At 45.9% G+C, this 26,366-nt stretch overlaps 8 protein-coding genes and 1 non-coding gene across 9 annotated transcripts; 5 read left to right on the forward strand and 4 right to left on the reverse strand.

Moving 5' to 3' along the window:
- Positions 1-1,443: 1,443 nt before the first annotated feature.
- On the forward strand, positions 1,444-4,350 carry BGW36DRAFT_286310 (putative C6 transcription factor; the record flags this gene model as incomplete). The annotated part of the gene is made up of 5 exons (XM_046210401.1): positions 1,444-1,629; positions 1,697-1,751; positions 1,803-2,751; positions 2,802-3,170; positions 3,222-4,350. 5 exons carry the CDS (start codon positions 1,444-1,446, stop codon positions 4,348-4,350), a joined length of 2,688 nt encoding a protein of 895 aa, XP_046077713.1.
- A 134-nt stretch (positions 4,351-4,484) lies between these two features.
- Positions 4,485-6,433, reverse strand: BGW36DRAFT_413150 (putative serine/threonine protein phosphatase). The gene is made up of 3 exons (XM_046219239.1): positions 6,120-6,433; positions 4,801-6,058; positions 4,485-4,747 (listed from the first exon to the last, which is right to left on the reverse strand). Exons 1-3 carry the CDS (start codon positions 6,134-6,136, stop codon positions 4,745-4,747), a joined length of 1,278 nt encoding a protein of 425 aa, XP_046077714.1. The 5' UTR covers positions 6,137-6,433; the 3' UTR covers positions 4,485-4,744.
- On the forward strand, positions 6,434-7,650 carry BGW36DRAFT_366814 (uncharacterized protein). The gene is made up of 3 exons (XM_046214789.1): positions 6,434-6,556; positions 6,619-6,803; positions 6,857-7,650. The coding sequence occupies exon 3, from the start codon at positions 6,933-6,935 to the stop codon at positions 7,380-7,382; it is 450 nt and encodes a 149-aa protein (XP_046077715.1). The 5' UTR covers positions 6,434-6,556; positions 6,619-6,803; positions 6,857-6,932; the 3' UTR covers positions 7,383-7,650.
- A 99-nt stretch (positions 7,651-7,749) lies between these two features.
- BGW36DRAFT_7420 (putative alpha-1,3-mannosyltransferase) lies at positions 7,750-9,212 on the forward strand. The gene is made up of 3 exons (XM_046222548.1): positions 7,750-7,925; positions 7,997-8,520; positions 8,570-9,212. Exons 1-3 carry the CDS (start codon positions 7,805-7,807, stop codon positions 9,107-9,109), a joined length of 1,185 nt encoding a protein of 394 aa, XP_046077716.1. The 5' UTR covers positions 7,750-7,804; the 3' UTR covers positions 9,110-9,212.
- BGW36DRAFT_392793 (putative eukaryotic translation initiation factor eIF1) lies at positions 9,184-9,660 on the reverse strand (the record flags this gene model as incomplete). Its single annotated transcript, XM_046217738.1, has 2 exons — positions 9,184-9,283; positions 9,350-9,660. The coding sequence occupies 2 exons, from the start codon at positions 9,658-9,660 to the stop codon at positions 9,184-9,186; spliced, it is 411 nt and encodes a 136-aa protein (XP_046077717.1).
- Positions 9,661-11,864: 2,204 nt separating this feature from the next.
- On the forward strand, positions 11,865-13,988 carry BGW36DRAFT_7433 (putative MFS efflux transporter). Its single transcript, XM_046222549.1, has one exon. The coding sequence runs from the start codon at positions 12,262-12,264 to the stop codon at positions 13,762-13,764; it is 1,503 nt and encodes a 500-aa protein (XP_046077718.1). The 5' UTR covers positions 11,865-12,261; the 3' UTR covers positions 13,765-13,988.
- Positions 13,989-14,786: 798 nt separating this feature from the next.
- Positions 14,787-19,285, forward strand: BGW36DRAFT_7477 (protein kinase c). Its single transcript, XM_046222557.1, has 8 exons — positions 14,787-14,899; positions 15,020-15,674; positions 15,737-16,006; positions 16,062-16,628; positions 16,680-17,075; positions 17,129-17,497; positions 17,558-18,300; positions 18,355-19,285. Exons 2-8 carry the CDS (start codon positions 15,233-15,235, stop codon positions 18,787-18,789), a joined length of 3,222 nt encoding a protein of 1,073 aa, XP_046077719.1. The 5' UTR covers positions 14,787-14,899; positions 15,020-15,232; the 3' UTR covers positions 18,790-19,285.
- Positions 19,286-21,762: 2,477 nt separating this feature from the next.
- On the reverse strand, positions 21,763-26,324 carry BGW36DRAFT_366821 (putative tubulin-specific chaperone D). The gene is made up of 6 exons (XM_046214790.1): positions 25,782-26,324; positions 23,223-25,725; positions 22,890-23,169; positions 22,491-22,835; positions 22,276-22,441; positions 21,763-22,213 (listed from the first exon to the last, which is right to left on the reverse strand). Exons 1-6 carry the CDS (start codon positions 25,947-25,949, stop codon positions 22,079-22,081), a joined length of 3,597 nt encoding a protein of 1,198 aa, XP_046077720.1. The 5' UTR covers positions 25,950-26,324; the 3' UTR covers positions 21,763-22,078.
- Positions 26,220-26,290, reverse strand: BGW36DRAFT_t8. The gene has a single exon. It is a non-coding gene; the product is annotated as a tRNA-Gly (tRNA).
- Positions 26,325-26,366: the final 42 nt, after the last annotated feature.

A 26,366-nucleotide genomic window follows, 5' to 3' on the forward strand; every position in this document is an offset into this window, starting at 1 on the left:
GGAAGTTCACCCCGTGCTGTAACCGTGTCAGCAAGTTTATCGGGATCCTTGAAAAAATATTTTCTTATCGCTTATGCGTAATATTATTTACTCTTTCAATCCTTCAGATGCTTGGAATATATGCTTGATTTACTTAGTATGCTTGCTCAATGCTATATTTCACTTAAAATGCGTTTAAAGAAGCCCTCCTATCCTCCACAATAATTATAATAATCACCCTCAGAGAGCCAGCCCATGACCCGATCCCGCGTGTTTGGCGCTTATCTTAGTTCCTCGCTCCACAATCGATCAAAACAGAAGGAGGAAAAAAAAGTTGACATCAGCTAGGATCAGATGCACTAGCCCGTCAGGCATCCAAATTATAATACTGTCGCATACCTACCTGAAACTTCAGCACCTAATTACTACTACATACTACATGATTGCTCCGTAAAAAGAAATCCCCGTTGGGTCACTTTTGATCCCGGCATTATGATCTCCCAACAAATTTCTTGACCGCCAACTCGGCTCCGAAGAAATGGACAGGTAATGATTTTGTGTGGAGTGGGATGCCTGAATTTTTGAGTCAGTAAATATTAAACAACTGACCAACGTGTCGGTCTAAGCGAAAGATGTTACGGCGTACATTTGTGCGCGTAAACCAAGGATTTCACCGACCCTACAAGTACCAAACCCTATTACCCATAGATAGTCTGTTTTATCCTGTTTCCCTATACTTTAACTCAATTAGCCATGACTATTATTGAGTGAATGCGTGGAATTCGAGTAAATGTATCGAAATCGGAATAATGATCTTCCGCGCCATGCCTGCACGAGGACGATCTTGCCCTAATTTCTCTCGCCCATTATGAGAATGCTGAGCTTTATCACATGTAAACGTACATAAAACAGCTTCGAATCAAAGAAAAACTCATCTTCTAGCATTATAGAACCTACAATTCCCAAACAAAATATATTGCCCAAAGGTAAAATCCAAAAACATGAAGAAAACTCGCTCCGATCCAGTTCAGCTTAGTCATCAGACCTTATCTCTGGCCGAAGTCGCCGCAGCCCTTAACACGGTGACAGCACCAATCACTCAACGGGTCAACGTGGGCGCATTGATAATCAACATCCACTGATTCCACTCCCCTAGACTGTCACAACATCACTTGTATTTCCGTCGCCCTTCAAGCTGTTAAAAGCTGCGACAGAAGCCTCCCGAGTGGATCCGACAGGAACAAGATCGCCGTGGGGCAAGAAAGTGAATCGCGGGGATATCAAGACCACCGCATTCAGCCTATTTTGGCGTCAGATATCGATAATCGGCTTCCCCGAATTATCCAAGAAGCATGCAATCTCCATCACAGCCGTAGTTCCAGGAGAATGAGATGCCGCCGCAGTCGATAGAGCCGCTGTTCTCATCCTGACAATTTGAATGCGAACCACGACCTTTCATAGATAATGGGTGACGAAGCTAGTAAAGAATGGGATAAGGCGACTCATGCAGATAAAGTACTCACATCCTCCTCGGCCGGTCTTAGGGTTCCACAAGGTCGGGAAAAGGGAAAAGGCAAAGATGATGGGCCGGCCTCGAAACGCCGCTGCGTCAGCTCTGCATGTATTGCTTGCCGGAGAAGGAAATCTAAAGTGAGGATATTATTAATTCACACCAGTACTAAATGTGTAATGGTTAAGACTAACCCTGTCCCACCAGTGCGACGGAAATCTTCCCAGCTGCGCTGCATGTTCATCAGTCTATCATACTCCATGTGCGCATCCACTGACATGAAAAGTTGACTTCATACTCACATTCTTAGCAGGCATATATGACCCAAACTCAGATCACCGACGAAAAGGTGTATACAAGAAAGATATCGACAACCTGAGGACTCGAAACACGACATTACAGACCCTCATTCATGCAATTTTGAACTACGAGGAAGACGATGTCTTCGAGCTTGTTCGCCAAATCCGGTCTTGCGACAATCTAGAGGATGTGGCTGAATCGATTGTTGCCCGAGAACAGGGCTTAACTACTACCTCCACATCAGACCTACCAAAAGCAGTTTCGGAAGAAAACTATGAAGCAGACCAATTTGAGTCTGAACTTGCCGGCAAAATGAGTGAGCTAATGCTTGATGGCTCAGTGAAATTCATTGGTGGTACATCGAATCTACTGTTTCTTCCCCCAGACAAGAATGAGAATGAACCAATTTTATATAATAATGTCTCGGATTTACAATTTCCTGTCGCACAGTGGACTAGGGTCACAGATGATGAGCGATTAGTGGAACACCTTATGACCATGTATTTCACATGGCATTATGCATACTTCACCACACTGTCAAAGCCACTTTTCTATCGAGACTATCGCTGTGGCCATTCCAGTCAATATTGTTCATCCCTATTGGTTAACGCGATGCTGGCTCTGGGTTGCCATTTCAGTTCATGGCCAGGTGCTCGAGAAAACCCCAACGATTCAGCAACGGCCGGAGACCACTTCTTCAAAGAAGCGAAACGACTAATTCTTGAGCATGACGAACATGAAAAGGCCAGGCTTTGTACGGTGCAAGCCCTTGCTTTGATGTCCGTTCGAGAGGCGGGCTGTGGTCGCGAAGGCAAAGGTTGGGTTTACAGTGGCATGAGTTTTCGAATGGCTTATGATTTGGGGTTGAATGTCGATGCTACCAGTCTTGGAATCAACAAGTTCGCTGAGGAAGATGTCGATGCGAGAAGGGTCACCTTCTGGGGCTGTTTTCTTTTCGACAAGTAGGTATTCTCATGCTGATACAAAGCATTCACGCTCACAACTTTCACAGATGTTGGTCTAATTATCTTGGCCGCCAACCACAATTGTCTCTTGGCAATATCACAGTACCGAAATTTGAAGTTTTCCCTTCTGAAGATGGAGAGCCCTGGTTACCCTTCACAGATTCCGGTGCTAGCCGAGAGCATGTACAACCAGCTCGCACCAGAGCTGTAGCGCTACAGATTTCAAAATTATGTGAAATCAGCAACGATCTACTCACATTTTTCTACCATCTCGCTCCCACTGAGAAGCAATCATCGCGGCAGGAAGAACTCAAGAAGCTCAGTGATGTCCATACCAGGCTTGAAGCATGGAAGAAGAAACTCCCCTCCGAAATGGAGCCGAAAGACGGACAGTTACCTCCAGTCCTGCTTATGCAGTAAGTTTAGTAATTTGATGATACGGCTCATGAATTGACGAGATTGTACAGCATGTTCTATCAGCTCCTATTCATACATCTCTATCGCCCTTTCCTCAAATACACCAAGTCAACATCACCACTCCCTCAGCATGTCTCGCCTCGCAAGTTATGCTCACAAGCCGCTGCCGCTATATCCAAACTCCTTCGTATATATAAAAGATCGTACGGACTTCGTCAAATATGCAATATTGCAGTGTACATCGTCCACTCCGCATGCACAATTCATTTATTGAATATCCCAGAACGGAACGCCAAAAGAGACCTCATCCATGGTGTGCGTAACCTCGAGGAGATAGCCGAAGGCTGGCTCTGCGCAAGACGCACAATTCGAATTTTAGATATATCGGCCTCTAAATGGCATATCGAAGTTCCCAGCGAAGTCGTGGCAGTGTTTGAGCGGACGCAGGCTAAATGGGGTTCCTGGGGTTCCTGGGATCGGGTTACGTCGCCTGAAAGCGTATCTACTTCGGCCACAGACAATTCTCTGTCTATACGCGCGAATGCATCTTCCTCTTCATCAATAGCACCACAGCCTCAACCGCAACATCATCATCATCAACAACAACAACAACAACAACAACAACAGGCAACAATGACAACTAACCAAGCGCCCTACCAAGCGGCCCCGGCATTCCAACAAACCTTCTACACAAATGTGCCTCAAGTCTACCCCAGAAATCCAGACCATTCCTACGAAACCTTGAACACGCAAACCCACACTCCAGCTTCGAACCACAACTACCTTCCCATTAACCAAACCTACCCTCAACCGAACAACGTCTCCAAATCTCAACCTAATAATAACCGATGGGCCAGTACCAGCCAGGAGGTCTCCTGCAACAACTCCAACAGCAGTAACAGCCCCGTGGCCGTAATGGGGACACCGCCCATGCCAGTTTTCAGCGGACTTGCTGATCATATGATTGGAGAGAACCAGGACTGGTGGTTGCGCGACCAGAGCGCCCTGGCATTGGGACTGGAGAATTGGGGAGAGGGTTGGGCTGGAAATCAATTCGCTGATGCTCCGGAGGTGGTTTCACAGGGACGTGCTGGTAATGCGGCCGATATGTCTACTATGCCGTACCCTGGTTTGAGGAATAATGGGCAACAGGTTTCGCGAGTTCCAGAATATGACTAGGAATATTTTCCGAAACCCATTGTTTTCTTTTGATGTATGTTTTGAATTATGTATAGACAGTTGGCGGCTTAGGGAACATAAGCTACGAGTGGAGTCATGGCATCGATTTATATTACAAATACCCGTCTTTGTTTCTGTTTGAATTGTATGATTGATTGATTGATTGATTGATGGTTTTGGCGATAATGTATAGAGAATCTTACAACGAGGTCGTGTTTTATGTCATTCTCTCATAACAGTAAAGCAGGTCAACAATAAGAATACAAGAATAGAATATTGCGAAACTGGACTCCTATTTGCCTGATTATTGGTAAAAAGCGCACTTCAATTGTCGTCAAAGGGATCATCATGACATGCAAAAATAACGGGACAAGCTGAAACTGAATGTATGGTATCACTGCGACCAGTCAGTATATTGAAATGTTAATTTGATGCACGCACACGACTTACCAGAAAATAATCGGCAACCGGCTTCTTCGCCGGCATGCCTCTAGTATCTTGCGCGGCTGCTTCAAAAACTCTGTACCGTCTACCTGGACCCAAAATATGGTTACCTTTATCACCACGCAGTACGCCATTACTCCGTCCGATGTCTCCGTTGCTTCGTGCAATTGTGCCGCCGTTGCTCGCGTCTTCGCCTAATTCGAGAATAGCAGCGACATTGCCGCATCGGTAGCAGTAGTTGGGTGCTGACCACACCGTTACTATACCGCCGTCGAACATTTCTTTATAGCCTTCCATCACTAGTTGATGTGCTCGCGCGATTAGAGAGAGATCGTTTTTGTGGTTGAAGTGCTTGACAATATCGCCGCCAAATAGGAATCCTGCTCCCCGAGGACTGAGCCCCCAGCCTTCGATTTCATCGGGGTCAGACCAGAGTAAATCGCACATAGCACCTTCATGGGGGACTTCTTGTTTGCGGTCGATCAGGCGAATCTTGTCAACTGTATCCACTAAAGGAGATAGACCGCCGTGGACACACAAGATGGCGCCAGTAGATGAACCCAAGCTGCCGGAGCTGTTGCCTGACGCACCTGTGCCGGCCGGTCCAGACCTGGATGGAGCATCCCCTGGAGCAGCTGAAATGTCTCTGGGAGGTGAAATATCTCTAGCATCATTCGATGCATCAGATGACGACCTGTATCTGGGTCGATAGGACATCGACGTGACCTCTCCCTTAGAGTTCAGCACTTCTGTTTCCAGTTGCCCATCTACTGGCACGTCTTCACTGCGACTCGTCGGTTCGAGCTCTGAGCTTGCGCCGAGCACCAATGCGCCCAAGGCCAGATAATCGAATACCTCACAGCAATAGCGCCATACGTTTGCGCTTCCATATTTCCGAATACATTCGTCATAAAAGCCATATACAGTCGTGATCTGTCGCGATTCGTGATTTCCTCGGATCAGTGTAATGCGATCCGGGTATCGAACTTTGAGACAGAGTAATAAAAGAAACGATTCCAGGGAATAAAAACCACGGTCGACGAAGTCTCCCATAAACAGGTAGTTGGTATCAGGCACATCCCCCCCCACTCGGAATAGTTCCATCAAGTCGTGGAACTGGCCGTGTATATCGCCACATATCGTGACTGGAGCGTCCACGGAAACGACATTGCCCTCCTCGATGAGAAGCTCACGTGCCTTGTAGCAGAGCTCACGAACCTGGGATTCGGGGATCGGTCGACAAGCTCGAAGCTGTGCAATGGCTCTGGTTGCGGAAACATTAGTCTGAGTAATGCGGGTGATAAATCCGACTGGTATTCTCATACCTATCTAGGTCACTCATGTTGTTATGGTCTGTAAAGGAGTGATGCGATTGCGAGATAACAGGCGTGCGCAAAACCAGATGACGTGGAGGGGTGAGGCGACGCTGCTGCAGCGCTCTTGCGCAGCAAATATAGCAGCACGTAACAGTTCCCCCTAGTTATATGTCCAGCTACACCTCATGTTTGGGCGGGCACATTGTCGTAATTGCAGAAGCCAAATGATGGAAGGCTAGACGGTTTATCTGCTTGAATTTGGAGGTGGCGCGGGCCTTGGCGGTGCTGCTAGCCTGCGGCAGGCTCTGATAAGGCTCAGTTCCCCACAGAACGGCAGTTCATGTGCCATGAAGTGATTGGGCATAAAAGAAGCAACAGACTAGTCTGAGCATGCACTCAAAAAGATTATTGCTGTCTAGTGGAGGCTTGTATCGCAGACACAGAGAGTAAGTCGCAGGTCGATCTACTCCTGTGTACGTTATCACGTGATATGCTAATCCGCAAGCAGGCTAGTGGAGAATCCACGAATCGCAGTCCGCGAATATCGATTGACCTCATTAACACATTTCCAATCGACGGCACAGCAACTCTTCTAGCCATATAGTCCGACTTGATCGTCTCAGGAGTGACATGGCTTGAGCAATTGAGCATTATGACATTTATTTAGCGGTCCAATGCGAGCTGTGGATGACAGTACGTACCTCACGGCAGTCTGTTCATCGGAATCTAACAATATTCTCCCCAAGTGAACAGCAGCGCTTTTTCTCCTTCGCAAATAAATACATATTGAATACGATATTTTTTCCATACTACCGTCGAAACATGCCGCCTATTTTACATCCTCGATCGCGCTCGACGAGCTCGCTATTCGCGGCCACCATGTTAGCATCCGTTGTCATTGTCGGCCTCCCGCACATATTTCCTTGCCCAGCTCCTCGCCGAACACTAGCCGACTCAGAAATGATTATGACAGCCGATGGACAGCAAATAGAGAGACCTAGGAGGCGAAGGAGGAAACAAATACCCGACGAAGACTCTGCTCCGAATACAGCCGTTGCTCAGAAGAGTTTACCTCGGTCTAATGATGAAGAAGTATCGACGTTTTTGCAATTGGAAGCCGAGGCGGAATCAATTGGGAAATTGGGACACGAATGTCCAGTCCCGAAACCTGGAGGAATAGTCGGGAAGCTTCTGGGGTTTCCAAATAAAAAGAAAGATACGTCAACGGACTTATCGAAATCCGATATATCAGATCGGAGCAGCGGTAGCTGATTTACAACGACCACTAGCCTAAATACTGTGGATATCACGGCAGATCACAAATCTGCCTGCAGAACTCAATGCACGCTATTCTATTGCTTGTACATGTATGAAAGAGGTTGTACAATATTGTTGGACTTGGTTCAGGCCCAAAAAGATGTCCAAAATCTGGAGATATTCTAGACAGGCCAGTCTTCCACGCCTCATGATTGCCAATTTGATGCTACGTTAGATAGAATTAATTACGGAAAATAATGAAAACAAATCACATGAATTCTACAATTTGATTAAATATTTCGAGCATGGTGTCTTCCGGGCCTATGACGCAGTCTGCACTAGCGGCTCCGGGCGTACGAACAGTTGTTCTCAACACCCTTTACTGATGACTTATCAACACCAAGAGCTGGGATGGCTGCGAAATAAAGACCGCGGCAATGAATATTTATACATTAGTAACGGATTTATTAACCAATCCAAAACATTCCCTATGGATTGCGCCTCTGCTAGTTGCGGCAGACGCCGTTCTTTCTGGGTTGATCATCCAGAAAATACCCTGTAGGCGCCTATTTCTGCAGGAACCCTGACCTTCCCACCGAGAAAAAAATGCTAATCGTCGTGATATGTAGATACCGAAATTGACTGGACAACTTATATGCAACAAATTGTCTTATACCAATCCGGCGAACGCGATTATACGGCGATCAAAGGCGACACAGGCCCGCTGGTTTATCCGGCAGCGCACGTCTACATATACTCATTTCTACATAGATTAACGGACGGGGGGCATGATATTGCCTTTGGGCAACTCATATTTGCTTGCATCTACTGCGCGACTTTGATGACTGTCATGACTTGCTACACGCGACTTCGTGCACCACCGTATCTACTCCCTCTTCTCGTCCTATCCAAGCGCCTGCATAGCATCTATCTGCTGCGATTGTTCAACGATGGAATTGCTGCGATGGCCATGTGGCTCTCGATATTCCTCTTCCAGCGACGGCAATTCACAGCCGCTGTTACAATCTGGTCATTGGGGGTTAGCATAAAGATGTCGTTGTTATTACTCGCTCCAGCAATTGCGGTTATAATCGCACTTTCTGGGGGGATTGGCCTCGCCATACCTCTTGCGATCAATGCAGTTTCTGTACAGGTGAGATTTGGAAGTTTTATTTGAAACTCTATTGCTAAACAAATAGCAGGCGCTTCTTGGATTGCCTTTCCTTCGGGAGAACGCTGGTGGCTACCTGTCTCGAGCGTTCGAACTAACAAGACAATTCTTCTTCAAATGGACCGTCAACTGGAGGTTCGTAGGGGAAGAAACATTCCTATCTAGCGCTTTCTCCTTGAACCTTCTAGCCCTACACGCCATTCTGCTATTTGTATTTGTGGCCACCCGATGGATTCGCCCATCCCGCGAGAACCTGGGTTCTTTCACGGTGAAATTCCTTAAAGGTCGCCTCCCAAGCCCTGTGCTATCCGATCGTTTTATCACAAAGACAATCCTCACGTCACTAGTGATCGGCATGCTCTGTGCGAGATCACTGCATTACCAGTTCTTCGCGTACCTTGCCTGGGTCACACCGCTCTTGCTTTGGCAATCGAGTGTTCACCCAATCTTGATATACATCATATGGGCTGTCCAAGAATGGGCCTGGAATGTGTACCCCAGCACCAGTACCAGCTCTATCGTCGTTGTGCATTGTCTGGCCGCCCAGGTTGTAACCGCTTGGATAAATTAGCGGAGGTTGGAGTAGGAAATAATCCCGAATTGAGCGTAGCGCAATAGTATAGAACTTCCATATATGGAAAGACTTTATTCATCCTCTTCCTCCGATGACGGCATCCGGCCTACTCTAGACTCTTCATCTTCCGAGTCTGAAGCGACGTAAGATTGCTTGACGAATTCCCTAGGCCTACCAAGACAACATGGATTAGTCCAACCATTTCAACCTTCCAGGTCACATAGCATCAACACTAACCAAAAGGCCGCCTTCCGCCAGGCCTTTTCATCCCGAACCACATTCACAATCTCTCCCTGGATTTTATTATTCCGATCGTCCAGCGCCTTTGTGTCAACGACAACGTAAGACCCTCTCTTCATCCAAATGGTCGATCTGAACCTTGCCGGTAGCTCTACCAATACCACTTGTTTCGATGGGAATTCAACGGAGTATAGGTTATTCCCCGCGGCCTTCACAATGCGAGCGATTTGCTGTTCGTCAGATAGTGTTGTTGGGGGGTAGAGCCCTTCCTCTGCTGTAGCCAGAACTCTGCGCTTCGGTGGACCCATGGTAATGTTGAATTTGAAAAGCACTGCCTATTAATAATTTTTGTTTTTGTTGCACAAACGCCGTTCTGCGTTCTGCGTTCTGCAGCAAAGATAAATAGTTTAAGCTTACACTAAGCTCAGAATGGTAAAGCTTCCTTGAAAAATAATCATGCCTTACAAATAAGGCCACAAACTCTCCTCCCAGGTATTTGTTGCATGCACAGCGAAGTGATCGCCGAGACAACTTGAAATATTCAGTACTAGCATGGCTAGAGTGAATGACACGCTTTTAATAGTTATTAAATAAATTAGATTAATGCGATTCTTTTTGATGAATATTCAATGGGAACAGAGAGTCTGGATTTGAGTGACTTAGGGCTATGTCCAACTATCAATAAGATTTTCGAAAAAGTAGCTCTTTATTAAGCCTTTCATTATCTCACTATTATAGAAATTCATGATTATACTGTAAATATAATCCGTGAGGAAAGAAATAGTAATAATAATAAACATAGGTCCATCTGCAATATTCCTGTACATCAATTGATAACACATGTCGCACAGTTACATGTAATATTAACTTAGTAGCTAACCGCTCTTGAGAATGTCTACGATATTCTAGATGGGGATACTGACAACTTATTCATATGATAAGCGCAAAGATATACTGCATATATTAGGACATGTATTATCTATAGGGAGTGTCAGTAATGTCAGTAAAAAAAAGAGTTGATCAATATACAGGTAAATAATAATGCAGTTCAAATGTTACTACTATGTATACGACTATACGGCTGTACTTTATACGAGAGGCACTAGTCCCTTGTTACAATTATTAGTTCTAAGCGCCATATATATCAAGTAGGCCATGTCAATTAAGGCACTTAAACTAACTGCATCTAATATAATTTGCAATACACACCGTTTCTTACGTGTAGATCCACATGTTTACGCTTTTCGTTTCCTTTGTTCCGCATTCAAATCATCAATCGATATCAAAGAGACTAATATCTAAATTCATACTTAATTATGTATAGAGAGACAAGAATGCTTATATAGAACTACCAAATCAGATGGTATTGCGTTTAAGTGTATTATTATTTTTATTGTTGTAGATCTCCTACGTACATATATCGAAATATTTGCAAGATATGAGAAAAGTTAGGACTGACCAGTTGATGTTAATGACCAACCAACGACGTTAAAACCAAGCAGCCACTAAACCTATCAGCATTTGATTGTATTAGTTGGATTCCTTTTACGAATTCAGAAGTTATTTAGATAGGGGGCTGACGGCTGATTTTCTCTCATTTTCTCTCATTTTCTCCCTCGACTACAATTTGAACTCTGTATACTATACTATTCACTTATTTTGCCCAAAACCAAAACTATTTTATATAATAATAATAATGGTGGCTCCTGTACCTCTTCTCCCTGGTGAATCATCCGACTTCAGCCCTATAATTACGATCCACAATCACGTCTCTATCACTGCCTCACCACTTGCTGCGCTCACACCAGTTCTCAAAACTACAAGCTGACCTTCATGGAACGGCTACCAATCCACGGCAACAATCCACTAACGCCCTGAGCCAGATTTACAACCTCAACCTCCCTCATACTCGGCCACTCTCAGAACCTTTATCGCATCCTCACCAGACTTTCTTTCACCAGGTTGCAAATTCACAGAGACTCAATGCCCGGAAGGGGGTGTGGATAAGCCTCAGAACATTGAGATCGTAGCAATCGAACAGATACAGACCGACGATGGGAGGGAGGGGTATCGGATTGTTTGGCGCTTGCTAGATTGGAAGGATTAGTTGAGGAAGTGCCGGAGGGTGCATGAATTCATGAACAATGGAAGTGGACAGACGGATTATAATGTTTGGACTGAGCTTGGAGGTTCTCTTGCGTGGATTTTGAAGTGGCAGGGAGTGCAAACTATGAAAGATCTCTTTGATAAGTCGCTGCAAAGCCTGAAGAAGTATGTGGAAGTCGGGGGAGATGGTAGTAACTGATCATATATAACTATCTACCATACAATTTACTATATAGCCACCGTATATCCTGATTTCGCAATAAGAATGCCTCTTTGTTGGCTAGACGTTGGGACGGGTTGATGTAGTAGTTACAAGAGAGCCAAAATCGGCAGGAATTCCGGACGGCAAAAATTCCGAACACTTACTAGTACTTTTCTTGGCTGCTGATTAGTAATTGGCAATTAATAATGTCTCTATATCACTCACATTGACAATAAGAAAAGTGCTAATCTATAGCTGGTGGCAAAATCAAACATATAGCAATTAAGCGAGGCACTTGTCAATCAAGCTTACTTCACCTTACCCCCACAACCGCATGGGGAAATCACCGAGACGGCGGGGAATTTCCGTTCTCGGGTCGGGCCACGATATCTTGGAGATATTATTACTCATCGCAACAAGAGAAGCGGTCAATCACTGATAATTCGGAATTTCTGAAAATTTCAGGCTAAAGTGCCGGAATAATCAAGAGGCGGCGGTCGCACTTTCTCTCGATTCCTCTGCACACTACGCTAAAAGTCGAGGGTTGTAGGTATCGCCAACACATCAATTGATGCCTGAGAACAGGTAATTCTTTGTCGAAATGGCTGCACAGCTTGCTGCTCTTTTTGATGTCGAGAGCTCTCATCCGACACAGCCCCCAGCTGCAGTTCGCAAGCACAACACTCACGTTGCGTCGTCGCCCATCGATCATGAATTAGAGGACCTACACCTGAATACATCACATCTGACATCCAACGACCAAGCGCTATCTCGAGTCTCGCGATCATCGATTCAAGCCCCGTCTGATCTGGAGAGCCTCCCACCGACACCGGGAACTCCCAATAGCGAACGAAATCACCATGAATCAGAATCCACCGCAGCAGAAATGGTGCAGAGCATTTCAAATCCACCCAGGAACAAATGGCGGTTTGCTAGCGCGTGCTTGATGTTCTTGTCAAATGGAATGAGCGACAGTGCCCCTGGTGCCTTGATTCCGTATATGGAGACCAACTATCACATTGGCTATGCTATTGTTTCGTTGATTTTCGTTGCTAATGCTGCCGGGTTTATTTTGGCGGCGCCGTTGACTCATTTAATGGAAGGCCGATACGGTCGTTCGCGAACTGCTATCTTTTGCCAGGCGCTCCTGGTCGCTGGCTTCCTGATCACTGCATGCAAGTCACCATTTCCAGCAGTGGTGACGAGTTTCTTCCTCATTGGTCTAGGCGTTGCTATCAACCTTGCCTTGAACAATGTTTTTCTGGCCAACCTGGTGAACGGGACTGAAATCCTGGGTATCGGCCATGGCTCATATGGTGTGGGAGGAACCATAGCACCTTTAATCGGCACGGCAATGGCGTCGCATGGAATTCATTGGTCGTACTTTTACTTCATTACACTGAGCCTGGCCACCTTCAATTTGTTTTTCGCTGGCTGGGCTTTCAAGGGGTTTGGGAAAGAGATGTCAATTATGCCTACAGCTACACTCCAGAGAACAACTTCAGCCCCTGCAGTGAAAAAAAATATACTCGCGAAAGCACTTAAGAGCAGAGTGACATTACTTGGCGCAATTTTTATCTTCACGTACCAAGGCGCCGAAGTTGCCATCTCAGGCTGGATTGTGTCTTACCTGATCAATTATCGAGATGGAGATCCTTCTCACGTCGGTTATGTCAGCGCTGGCTTTTGGGCAGGCATAACAATTGGCCGCTTCGTCTTAAGCTATCCAGCCCGCAGACTTGGGGAAAAAGTGGCTGTACTAGTGCTGGTCGCTGGTGCTATTGCTTTTCAAATCATGACGTGGCTGATCCCCAACATCATTGGGCAAGCCGTTACTGTGTCGGTTCTCGGTTTACTGCTTGGGCCTGTGTATCCGTGTGCCACGGTGGTGTTCAACCGACTCCTGCCACGAGAGATTCAGACTGCGAGCCTGAGTTTCATCAGTGCCATGGGCAGTAGCGGGGGCGCCGTTGCGCCGTTCGTCACTGGGTTGCTTTCCCAAAGCCTCGGGACGGTTGTTTTGCATCCTATCTGTCTAGTTTTGTACGGTGTGATGGTTGCCTCTTGGTGTTGCTTGCCGAAAATGGCCAAGCGATCCGAGTAGACTTCGGGTCCGCAGTGGAAGAACGAGAATGCTTAGCAACTGAAGTTCAATCGGCATCAGCCGATCCGACAAATTCAGATATCGCCATGTCTCACTCCCAAGCCACATGATGCGAGGCCCACAAAAGCGCCTGTCGAATTCTAGTCGGGGGCTTGCTCAAACTGACTGCATGAAGCCAGCCCTAGGTTGAAAGAATCAATCAAAAGCCGCTGATCGGCAGTTCGCCAGTTTAGGAAAACTGGCACGTTTTATGCAACATCTGCCCCTTGCCAGCATGTCACTAGTGTGTCGGCTTCGGATAAAATAGGATAGAATAATAGCATGTAATTGCCCTTCTCTCTCTATTCAAATCACGACAGTCAGCCAGGTATAATCAAGTCTTCCGAATACCAGGAGTAGCACGCCTTGCAGAGGACGTCTAGTAGATCATGCGCAACCACTTTGGCGATGCTGCAGCAGGAATGTGTACGCGTATCAGCCACCGCTAAGGATTTTGCCGGGCATGGTATACTGTGGTATTCTCGATGCGACGGGGATGCGATGATTGGCGAGATCGAGGGCAGGCGGCGGCATCAGGGCAGGCTGCGAGTGACATCAGCAATAATATTGTCAAATATTACATGTCAAACATTAAACAATGTGTGGCGAGTGACCAGGATGAAAGGTCGAGGATGCTTCCCCACTAGTAAGTGCTAGTTGATTAGGCGGAAGGCGGCAGGCAGAGCGAGCCCTCCCCTCTTTTGCTCTTTTGCCATCAACAACCACTCCTCCGCCTCGTAATCGTTGAGTGCAGTCCTCGACCCGAGTCGCTAGAGTGGGAAAAGAAAAAGACACAAGAAGAAACATAAGGGACGAGCTGATTGTTCGGCTGCTTGCAGACTATTGATTCTCCCTGCCCTCCTCTTATCCGCTCTCATAGCCACTACTGCACTGCCTGGCTGGCTCGCAGGGATCGATCGCATCTCGTCCACGACCACAAGGCGACGTTGCCCAACGGCTCCAGCAGACGCCTACATTCAGCGCGGGTCTGCTCTGCTCGCTGGTGCCCTCATTCCCTCTGAGGTGCGTTGATGAATTAATATTAATGCGGTTGTCGGCTGCTACCTGATATCTTACATCATCCACATAAACAAGAGTGAGTCGTCTTTTTCCATTCTTCGCCCGGTCATAAATCCCTCCTCCCTGAGCGCAACACGCAGGAAAGCCCGCGATAGCCTTACGCCTTTTGATTAATGCTGAACCTCTTGCTATCTAGTTAGCGAGTGACTTCCCCAGCCGGTGATACGTTCCCCCGCGGTAGCACCCCTCAGTGTGTGCGTGCGTGTGTGTGCGGCAACAACCCAGCGTCTCGTACCACACCAGCAGTCGTCTCTGCCTGTCCGACTATACCTTGCAAGCCCCAGCGAACAAGCACATCTCTTTTTATCGAATTTGAGAGACTCCACGTCCCGCCGGACGAGTCGTCACCATGGACGAGCTCATCGCTTCCGTCCACCGGAAGATCGACCGCGAGAAGGCTCTCATCGCAGCCGCAACCAATATGAGACAGTCGACCGATAACCCGATGGTGCAGCAAGGAGTCGATGCCAACATCCGCGACGGCCGCAAGAACATCGCGTACCTGGAGGAGAAGATGAGAGAACTGCAGATCCGGAAGAGCGGGGGCGCCAGCTCAGGGCCACCTCAATTACCACCGCTGGGAGGAAACGGTGAACAGTTTGGCTTTGGTGGGAGCCCTGATGCTCCGGCGCCGCCTCCCAAAGACTTTGGCGATACAGGCGAGTACGGGGATGTGGGCCCAGGAGGCTACAGTCAAGGAGGTACAGGCACGATGCCATCGCACGCTCCCTTTGCCGACCCTCGACCATATGGTGCTATCCCCAAGGCTCGTCCAAACTACAGCAAACTTGGTATGTATTGCTGACATTCTCTACCAGCTACTATCATCATACTGACAATGGACCTTACGAAGATCTGATCAAGTACGATACGCCTTATCTCGGCCCAAAGATCCAACTCATGCTCTCACAGCTCGAATTCAAACTCAGCGTGGAAAAACAATACAAGGCTGGGATTGAAAAGATGGTCCGTCTATATCAAGATGAAGGCGATAGAAAGAGCCGTGCCGATGCCGAAGGACGTCGCATTGAAAGCAACCAGAAAATCCAGTTGCTAAAGCAGTCTTTGAAAAGATACGAGGATCTACATGTTGACATCGAGAGCTCGGCGGATAACGCCGATGGTATGTTAGATACATCTACCTGCTCTGACCCTCATGCTAACAGGACGACCAAAAGACGATAGTATTAATGCTCCCAATATGCGCAAGCCTCTCACTGGTCATTTGACTATGCGGGTGCATGCAGTCAGAGATGTCGACCACGCAGCGAGTTCTCGGTTCTCACGCGGTCCAGAAACCTACGTCATCCTCAAGGTCGAAGATGCCATTAAAGCACGCACAAAGGCCACTCGAACCGATAGATGGACGGAAGAAATGTTCAGCGTCGATATTGATAAAGCAAATGAGATTGAACTTACCGTTTACGATAAATCTGGGGACCGCCCCACCCCAATTGGAATGCTTTGGATTCGCATCTCGGATATCGCTGAAGAAATGCGAAGGAAAAAGATTGAATCCGAACTCGCTTCGAATGGCTGGGTTTCGGCAGATAAGATGGCCCAAGGCGGACCTGGAAGACAAGACGGGAACTCACAAATAGGTGGATCTGGTGGACAGCGTCCAGGCACGCAAGGTCAGTCACATGGAGGCGCCGCAGGTGCTGAAGGCGGTGGTAATTCCGTGATGATTGATTCATGGTTTGCATTGGAGCCCGTGGGTAGGATACATCTGACGATGAGCTTCGGTACGTTTGAAAATTTCCATATCGAGACGGTACAAAACTAACACTAGATAGCCAAACAATTGAAAGATCGCCGACCGATTGATCTTGGTTTGAACCGACAGGGTGCAGTTCGTCAAAGGAAAGAAGAGGTGCACGAGAAACAGGGGCACAAGTTCGTTACGCAGCAATTCTACAATATTATGCGTTGTGCTCTTTGTGGAGATTTTTTAAAGTACGCTGCTGGCATGCAGTGCGAGGACTGCAAGTACACATGTCATCGCAAGTGTTATCCAAAGGTTGTCACGAAGTGTATCAGCAAAGCCAACTATGAGACCGACCCGGACGAGGAGAAAATCAAACACCGCATTCCTCATCGCTTCGAAAACTTTGCCAATATTTCAGCCAACTGGTGCTGCCACTGTGGATCTTTGCTACCTTTTGGCCGTAAAAACGCGAAGAAGTGCACAGGTAATGATTTTTTCTGTATTTTTCACAGTTGACCGTGCTGACTAGAGTCTCAGAATGCAGTCTCACTTGCCATACCGACTGTGCGCATTTGGTTCCAGACTTCTGTGGTATGTCCATGGAAGCAGCCAACGAGATTATCAAGGCTATGATCCGCCAGAAGGGTCAAACCTATAGTAAACCACTTACGGCCTCCGATCTAAGTAATAGGAACCTGAGGGATAATGCCCCTCCTACAACTCCGTCAAAACAACTGGAGTATTCGAGCCCATCAACCGAGGCTATCAGCGCTGCAAGTACTTCTTACCCGCCACCTCAGTCGCCAACCAGTGGCAGATCGCATCCGCCGCGAACATCATCTATTGAAGCACAAAAGGCTGCTGAAGCCGCGATTAGTATGCGTCCGCCATACCAAGCACCTCCAGGTTTGTTTTATACTATCTCATATAAGCTGTTTTTGTCTTCTATATACTTACTTGGCGTAGAATCTCGACCCGCTCAACCACCGCAACCTCCTCATCAGCCCTACGACCCTTCTGCCTTTTCGAATTTCCTTCAAGGACCTCCTGCTACCACTCCAGTCCAAAAGTCATACCAGATACCCCCTCCTCCTCCACAAGCTCAAGCACCTCTGTCTCAAGCAGTTGTGGCTCAGCCGCCTCTTGTGAAAGAGCCCCCCTCAACAGGAAGGGGCCCAAGAATTGGACTGGATCACTTCAACTTCTTGGCTGTTCTAGGAAAAGGTAACTTTGGTAAGGTTATGCTTGCCGAGGCAAAATCAAGCAAGAAACTTTATGCTATCAAAGTTCTGAAGAAGGAGTTCATCATCGAGAATGATGAGGTTGAAAGTACCAAATCTGAGAAGCGGGTTTTCCTCATCGCTAATAAGGAGCGCCACCCGTTCCTTTTGAATCTGCACGCTTGTTTCCAGACGGAAACTCGTGTGTACTTCGTCATGAAGTACATCAGTGGTGGTGATTTGATGTTACATATCCAACGCGGCCAGTTTGGTCTCAAGCGCGCACAATTCTACGCTGCTGAAGTTTGTTTAGCGCTCAAATACTTCCACGAGAACGGAGTCATCTATCGAGATTTGAAGCTTGACAACATTCTTTTGACATTAGACGGTCATATTAAGATTGCTGACTACGGTCTATGTAAGGAAGAAATGTGGTATGGATGCACAACCGGCACATTCTGTGGTACCCCTGAATTCATGGCACCGGAGGTAAGTAGAATGAATTTGCTGGCTTATAAAACAATTGGTGCTAAATATGGGTAGATTCTTCTCGATAAGAAATACGGCCGAGCAGTTGATTGGTGGGCATTCGGTGTGCTGATTTACCAAATGCTTCTCCAGCAGTCGCCTTTCCGTGGAGAAGATGAAGACGAAATATATGATGCCATTCTTGCCGACGAACCTTTGTACCCAATTCACATGCCTCGCGACTCGGTTTCCATCTTGCAGAAATTACTGACTCGTGAACCTGAACTGCGTCTGGGATCGGGGCCTACTGATGCCCAAGAAATCATGTCACACGCATTTTTCCGAAATATTAACTGGGACGATGTCTACCATAAACGAGTCACGCCACCCTTCCTTCCAACGATTCAGAGCGAAACCGATACCAGCAATTTCGACCAGGAATTCACCAGCGTTACTCCTGTTCTTACCCCTGTACAGTCTGGTAAGTTTCGAATACTGAATAATTTATAATAAAATTTCTACTAACTTTTATATTTTAGTTCTCTCCCAGGCTATGCAGGAACAGTTCCGTGGTTTCTCATACACTGCCGACTTTGATTAGTTTATTCTTTTCCATTCTTCCATTTCTTTTTGCGTATGATGCAAATGAGTTGACGGTGTAATGTGCTATCTTTCTACGCTCGTGAGTGCCTCAAAAAATGGGGGTTTTAATAAAATGATGATGTGATTTTATATGCTTTTTTGGGGTATAATTAAATCTTTTTATATATCTTTCAAGATGATTGTTTCTGTGAGATTCTTAATCAATATTTAGAATTCATGAGGAGAATGTGGCTTATTTTAAGCATAACTAACCCAAGTCCTCTTTAATTTCACTAATAACTCTACACCTACTCAACTTTTGATTCCACTAAATTACGAGACGCAGCTATACCCCGTACGACTTTCACAACAGCAACGATGGATTGGAATTATCTACTATGTAATTGACGTTGCCTTTCACAGAGCCCTTTGTTCTCTTTTGGAATAGTCTCGTTTGCTTGATTTTTTGAATAGTGCGGCTATATACTATATATTAATTTTAACTAGAGACTATGATGCCTGTCTATTTAACTCTTATTGCAGTGAGATTCATGGTTTACATTTCAGCTATTGTATCCCATAATCCTAATGACCTTTAATGAAGCTCTTATAGAATTCTATGGAAGTCTTGTGCTCTGACGGTTTTATATGTATATAACAAAGCATTATTTGATAACACTGAGGAGTGGATGGGTCGGTAACCATTGATAATGTGTAGATGTGATCGTTCTCAAAATCCGAAGCTAGCTAGGAAACCTGGGTTCTGCAAATATAACTGTGCTTCATGCTGTTGGATTCTGGTATAATTTTCTGGATGGGACGAAACGGTGTTAGAATTTCGTCCCGCCACGACACCAGGTGGCGCTTAGTCGGCCACCAACAGTCGATGTTATGTCCTTGCGTCCTGCATATGTGTTAGATCTAATACTTGATTGAAAAGCATGCAATTACTTTCTAATCAAGTAAACCACTGAAAATACAACACCACCCCTTATATCAGAATGAGCATGCTCTTACTACGTGACATGCCTCTCAGCACGTTCAGGTGTCGCCCTCACAGTCGATTAAAGGCAAGCACTGTACAGAAACAGAAAACCCCTACTCACCAACAAAGAGAACTTAGAACAAGTACAATTAATACGAACAGCAACTGTATAAGATTTTATATAAGCGGTGTCGGCAGCTGGCAGGATCTTTGCTTAAGGGAACGAGATCACTACTTTATCAGCCGAGTCACCATTCACGTCTGCGTTTCCGTTGGTGCGATTCGAGACTGGCTGGTGTATCTCCATCCAAGTGGTCGCAGGGTTTTGTTATTTTTCACCAGTTATGAGACACTCTCTGTAATATAGCGAAAGTACAAGAGAGAAATAAAAAAGGGGTGGTCCCGAAAAGTCTCTTGAGCCACATTGCAACAAGTCCTCAACTGCCTGCCAAAAAAAGTGTCAACTGCTTAATTTGGAAAGCAAAAGTTATATTGTTAACCTGTCCAGCTACAATCATGTACAATTATACACGTAATCACATTCCGCTGCGAGGGAGTTTCAAGCCCTCGTAATTACAGATTCCCGTAGAGGCTTATTCATTACCTCAATGTTGCCGAACATGCGAGTCTTTCATCCGAATAAACTTTAAGGTTCCTTTAGGGTTTGGGTTTAAGGTTAAGAGCCAGCGTTGACCATAAGCTTCTCAGGGTACGGTCTAGTTTGTGGCAATTCCAATCACGCCATATACATGCTAGACCAGTATTTTCCACCGAATTATTTCCCGGGCAGGTTCTTTGTTTAGGCCTTGTCGATTATGCCCTAGACTACTAATCGAAGCGCCGCCGTCCTCCTGCAAGTTGCAATCGTTCAAGTGCGGGAATCCTCCGGTCCAGATCTGGCATCACACTTACAACGACATCGTGACTAGGCACACAAACCATCGAATTGATGTGGTAATCACGCCCATTTTTGAGGAAAGTGATATCGTTCAGTGTTTCCGAGTAGACCTGCGAATTGACTCTCTGGATGCGCGTGCAGAAGACCTTCATTTTCAATAGCGAATCAACCCAAATGCAAAACCCAAATCACTCCAGCCGAGAATAGTGAGTATTGGGAAGGGTCCGATGGCCAGGGAAAAACAGTGTTGAATTTTGAAATAACCAAGCCAGGGGAACATCATGGTTCGCTACAAGAGATACCTCAGGGCCTCTCTAATTCAGTTATCATGCCACCCCGCCTCCCTCTAAAGCAACGACTACCTTTGATTTGCATATAGACCAGAGAGGAATCCTGAGTTCTGACTTATCATTCATGTCAACCTCTTCAGGAGAGGCTGACTACAGTATTTCACTCACTTGGGATTTGGAGGGCGCACCGACCGGCACACGTGCCCTATGGACCTATGGTGAAGGACATCGTCGGATCGAAAGAAACAGCTCGCTGTCTATATTGACTGAATCAGTCTATATGGTTGGACCAATTCTGGGAATTAACCTCGATCCATCATTTCCAAGACGAGATGAATATTATGGTTATTAATGGTTTGGCTCACTGCATCCCAATATTGAGGTTATCAGAGATATCCATCATGATTTTTTCATTAAAGATTCGGAATTCTTTGATGACTTGCGCAGTCCCCTAAATACGTACCGTAGTTTTCTTAGGCGAAGTCCAGATGGTGTCCTGGGTTTTGGAGGAACTCCTCATCTACGCAGCCATATATTTGTCTACGATGATCGGATCGCAGAAGCGTAACACTATGATCTAGTTCACTATTTCGCCGTTTAGCCTATGAAATTATTTACGTCTTACTAGGACTTTTAACTGCTGAAGGAAATGTCCACTGGCGGTTTGAGGGGATCAAACATACACTATCGACCTATATGCCCTTCCGGCCTCCCAAGCAATTTCGAACTGGAGATTATTTTCAGGCAACAATCAATATGTTGTGTGTGGTCCATATAGTTTCGGATGGCTGAAAGTCGAGGTACATATGCCTCTGAGCAACATTAGTATGGTAGATACTCGCTTGGGGAGTCCATGGATGTGGACCCAAGTCTGCAAGTATGTCAAGCTGTCTGTATATTCTATCAACTGATATAGATGCATATAAATTAATATCAATTGAATCTGTGTAGTGCCCACTGTATGATAGGGAATCATCTCTACGTCTGTAATTCTAAACATAAATTAGAATACCGGACACACCCAGAAAAGCCCCTTTAAATTATCTAGATAACTTGTAATGCCTCTCTTAGCTTTTCAACCGAGTCTTTGAATTGTTTTGGAGGCGCAGTCCAGTCTTCATCCCTCACTAAATCAGAATTAGTCTCGATGAACAACGAATCGGAGACAGCCGCACGAATCTGTTCGGTATGGATTAGCATATGGTTTGATCATTCGAGATTATATGTCCAAAACGTGTCACCTTAGGATACGGATGCAACAGTATAGAGGTGAGTTTCTTCAATACGTCTTTTCGTAACGCTTGTACATGTGACAGAGCCGAGTAAACTTTGACAGCTGCTTCTAATCGAGGAATATTGGAAGATTTGAAGTGGGCTTTCTGGACCAGGACAAACAGCTTCCGTAGACTGCAACAAAATTAGCATACTTATATAAATTAACGGTTCTGAGACAAACGTTGTATGATTCAGCGGGTTGGCTGCTTGGGCTGAATATATATCAAGCAGGAAAGCAGATATCTCCATAGTAGGAATTGCGTATCGATCATCAAGAAGATTAAGCTCCAATATGGCTACCAGATCCCCGATTATTCGATCAACCCATTCAAACTTGTTATTAGTTTGACCTTCGATAAAATCTATTAGTGCGAAACGCGAGGACTGGATCAAACCATCCATTCCTGCACTAGCTGATGTGACAAGGCCGTGCAGCAGCCCTCTTCGAAGATAGTTTAGATGAAGGAGTTTGAGAAGTTGGTGGAAGTATTGAAAGGATGAAACCTGACTGAAATGTTCGAACTTCCTAATTCTTAAATTTTAGCCTCCGGAAATTACTGTGACATTTATTTGATTTTACCTTTCGAGCAATGGCAGATCTGACGTGTTTTCCCAGTATCGTTGTAAGCATGTCCAAGCTTGGAATCTCACTTTATCTAGCTTCTCAGAAGCTAACCGACAGAGGCATTGAAGCAAACGCTCAATATGTTCTTGTTGAGGCTTGTCTAATTTTTTCAAAAAGGTAGCTTGCACAGCTTGTATTGCTTCAATACGTATAAATGACCCAATATCTCCTCGGCGATCTGTGGTGTAATCCGTCAGAAACCCGACAAAGAGGTTAACAATGTCTTCTGATAGATCTGTAAATTATCAGTGAATAGCTATGGATTTGGGGTCTTTTACAAATACAAACCAATATGTGGAAGTACGCCGGTTGACAGGCATTTGACAGCAGAGACCCTTTTTCCAATGGATCCTTCGTCCGTCGTACATAGAATCAGTTCTTTAGTAATAAATTGTCGTATCTCACTCTGGACAGGAAGCTGATGGAATACAGCGCCCAATGCAGAAATCTGTCCACGGCCTGTCGCTGACTTCCAACTAGCATGTATGTTTGCAAACCAGCCTTGTATTGTTTCTTCCTGTTTCCACAACGGAAGAATTCGGAAAAGCTGAGATGCACCTTCGGATGATGCTTCAATTGCGATATCCTCACCACGAAATACACAAAGGAGGAGAACATCCAAAGCTTTCGCAACAAGGGCCTCACAGACATCCTCCTTCAGAGAGAACGTACCTACCATACGTGATAGAGATGCAATGAGACGAGATGATGCTTCGGCTGTTAGCTCAGGGCGTAAAGATTGTTGAGTGAGATCATCTTTAGTGGGACCTCGAGACGAGTCAAAGATCCCCCACAGCTGTAGTATTTCATTTTTTACAACAGCTGCATCCTCATGATTAGGGCCAGTCTCAAATTCCCGAGTGAAAGCATCGACTACAGCAGAAAGTGCTAAGAGACAACCATGTCGACTTTCAATGTCTTTGGGTGCGATACTTGAAAGCCGCGATCGTAGACTCTGAAGTACGGTTCTGAGCGACTTGAAAGAATGCTGTGTGCTCAACTCTCCAAGTGCGAATGCGGCAGTTCGACGAGATTCAGGGTCTGCTGATCCAATGCCTCTCCAGAGAAGTAAAGACTTGACGAGGGGTTTCCAATAAACACTATCTATGAGAGCAGCGCCTTTACCGACTTCTATCATCGCCCTCGAGCGCCGTGCCACTGCATGGTAATCTACAACCTGGACTAAAGCAATCCCATCGACAATGGTGTTTGGATGCCGACCTATCAGCTCCTGCAACGCGGCCGAGGCACCACGACGAATGTTTCCTGATGGATCAACACAGGCGGCACACACAAGCTCTACAGCAAGCATCTGGAGAAGACCTTTCTTTTCCTGATATGTAGGAACCTTTCCCGAGCTTGTGTCGAGCGAAAGCAATTCCTTGGTAGTGTACTTACGTGACACAGCCCATAAACCGAAGCATGACGCATCTCGCACACCAGTACCGACAGAGCTACCGGTCATGGATCTCTGCTCGAAGTCTAGTCCCGAGACGAGAGCTTGCAAAATTTCTGGCATTTGGCGGAGAGGAGGGGCATTTCTAAATAATAAATGTGACAGAGTAAGGATTAGCCCCTGCCAGCGTTGTGGGTCAACAGCGCTCAAGTTGCGTTTAAGATCGTTTAGATCCATCTTGCTTGCCTCAAATGCTGTCACAAGGCTTCCATCGTTCTTTTCATATAGAATGTTCTCGTCTAATGAACCGGTCACTGCTTCAACAACGTCTGCCCCCATCTCTCCGTCTAATTTCAAAGTCACGACCGCAAGAGCCTTGCTGGCAGCGAACCTGACAGGCATGTCTTTATCAGCAAGTGCCACAAGGAAATAATCGATTGATTCCTCCAGGATGAATGAAATTTTGTCTTCAGAAATCTGGGAGTTGCCTCGTTCTGCAAGAGTCAAGGCTAGAGTAGCAGATGTGCGTAGAATCTTGATAATCATTTTTCGTGCCGAGGCCGAGGATCTTATATTAGTGAAGAATGCTGACTCCTCTTGAGCAATCTGAAGCGTCCTGTCAAAAATATGGGCGACAATGGAGGCAAGATCCTCAGCCTGGGCGGAAGCCCCCAGTTTCGCCAGAAATGACAGAATCCCAATGTAAGTATAAGTAGGTGGTGTTTGTGTCTCGGTACTTGGCTGCATTACAGAAAAAGCCCAATCTGTAAGTGTTTGCAAGAGACCAAGTCGTTGCATATCGGGGCGTAGAGCCAATCGGGAAAGAAGTATTGTAGCTGCCTCTCTTTCTTTTCCCGGAGCAACGACATATTTGGTAGCCAAGGAGAGAATAGCCTGAGAAAGTTTAGGGATTTTCGAAGGAATTTTTATGATATCCATCCGTTTTGGATTTACGATATGAATATCATCTGATGACAGAGACATCAAGTCGAAGGGGGCCAGCAACAAATGAGAAAGCCAAAGTAGCATAACATAGCGCTCTTCCCAAGTGGGTGGATTCACATTGATGTCAGAGGCTGATGGCACCTGTGGATCATCAAGTACTATCGATTCCCATTCATTAAATGCCCGAAGCATAAGATCCAGGTACTTGGGCTCATTATTCAAGAAACGGCTGACTACTTTGAACCCCCTGACCTTGCAAAAAGTGTAGAGAATTTTACAGATGGATCTGGGAAGTGGCACTATCCGGGTGGCAGATGGTGCTTTACCATCTTTAGAGCCATATAGATGTCGATGTTGAGTTAAATAGGCCAGAAACGCATCAACTAGCTGAGGCAGGAAGTCCTGCAAGTGAGGATCAAGTAGTTGTGGCCATTCTTGAAACCGCTCCAGCTATTTGAATTAGACCAGCCATCGTCGAAATAGGAGAAGACTGATTAATTGCTTACCACATCAATTAGTCGAGCTTCTTTTTGCGGCTGAGACCATCTATGGACCACTCGTCGCCCGTCAGTTGCTTGCTTCCATAACAGCGGGGCTAATTTCTCCTTGAACTCTTTGAGCAACTCTCCGGATGCACGCTGGAGCTTTATATCTCTGTCATCCGGAGCGTCCATTGGGACGGATCACTTATCAGACGGGCCGACGTTCCTAAAATGCAGTTGAATAAATTGGACCTCAACGTATTGTCATTTGTCAAAGTTGATACAAAATGGACCTGGTCTGTTTGAAGGCTGGGTTTGCACGTGACACACCCAAGCATTTCCTTTCCATTCAACATACGCTTAACCCTATTTTCGCACATTTGAGAGATTCAAAATAACGACAGAAATTCATTTATTGTGTCGACGAGTAAAGAGGGAAAAAATCGCGTTCAGCAAAAAAATTGCATCATCCGTGAATCGAACACGGGCCTCGTCGATGGCAACGACGAATTCTACCACTAGACCAATGATGCTGGATAATGAACATTGCAGGAATTCTGTACTATTAATAATTAGGTAAGGCATTCACACGTCTAGCGTTCCCATCAA

Source organism: Talaromyces proteolyticus (assembly GCF_021365285.1).
Source record: "Talaromyces proteolyticus strain PMI_201 chromosome Unknown BGW36scaffold_1, whole genome shotgun sequence".
NCBI lineage: Eukaryota > Fungi > Ascomycota > Eurotiomycetes > Eurotiales > Trichocomaceae > Talaromyces > Talaromyces proteolyticus.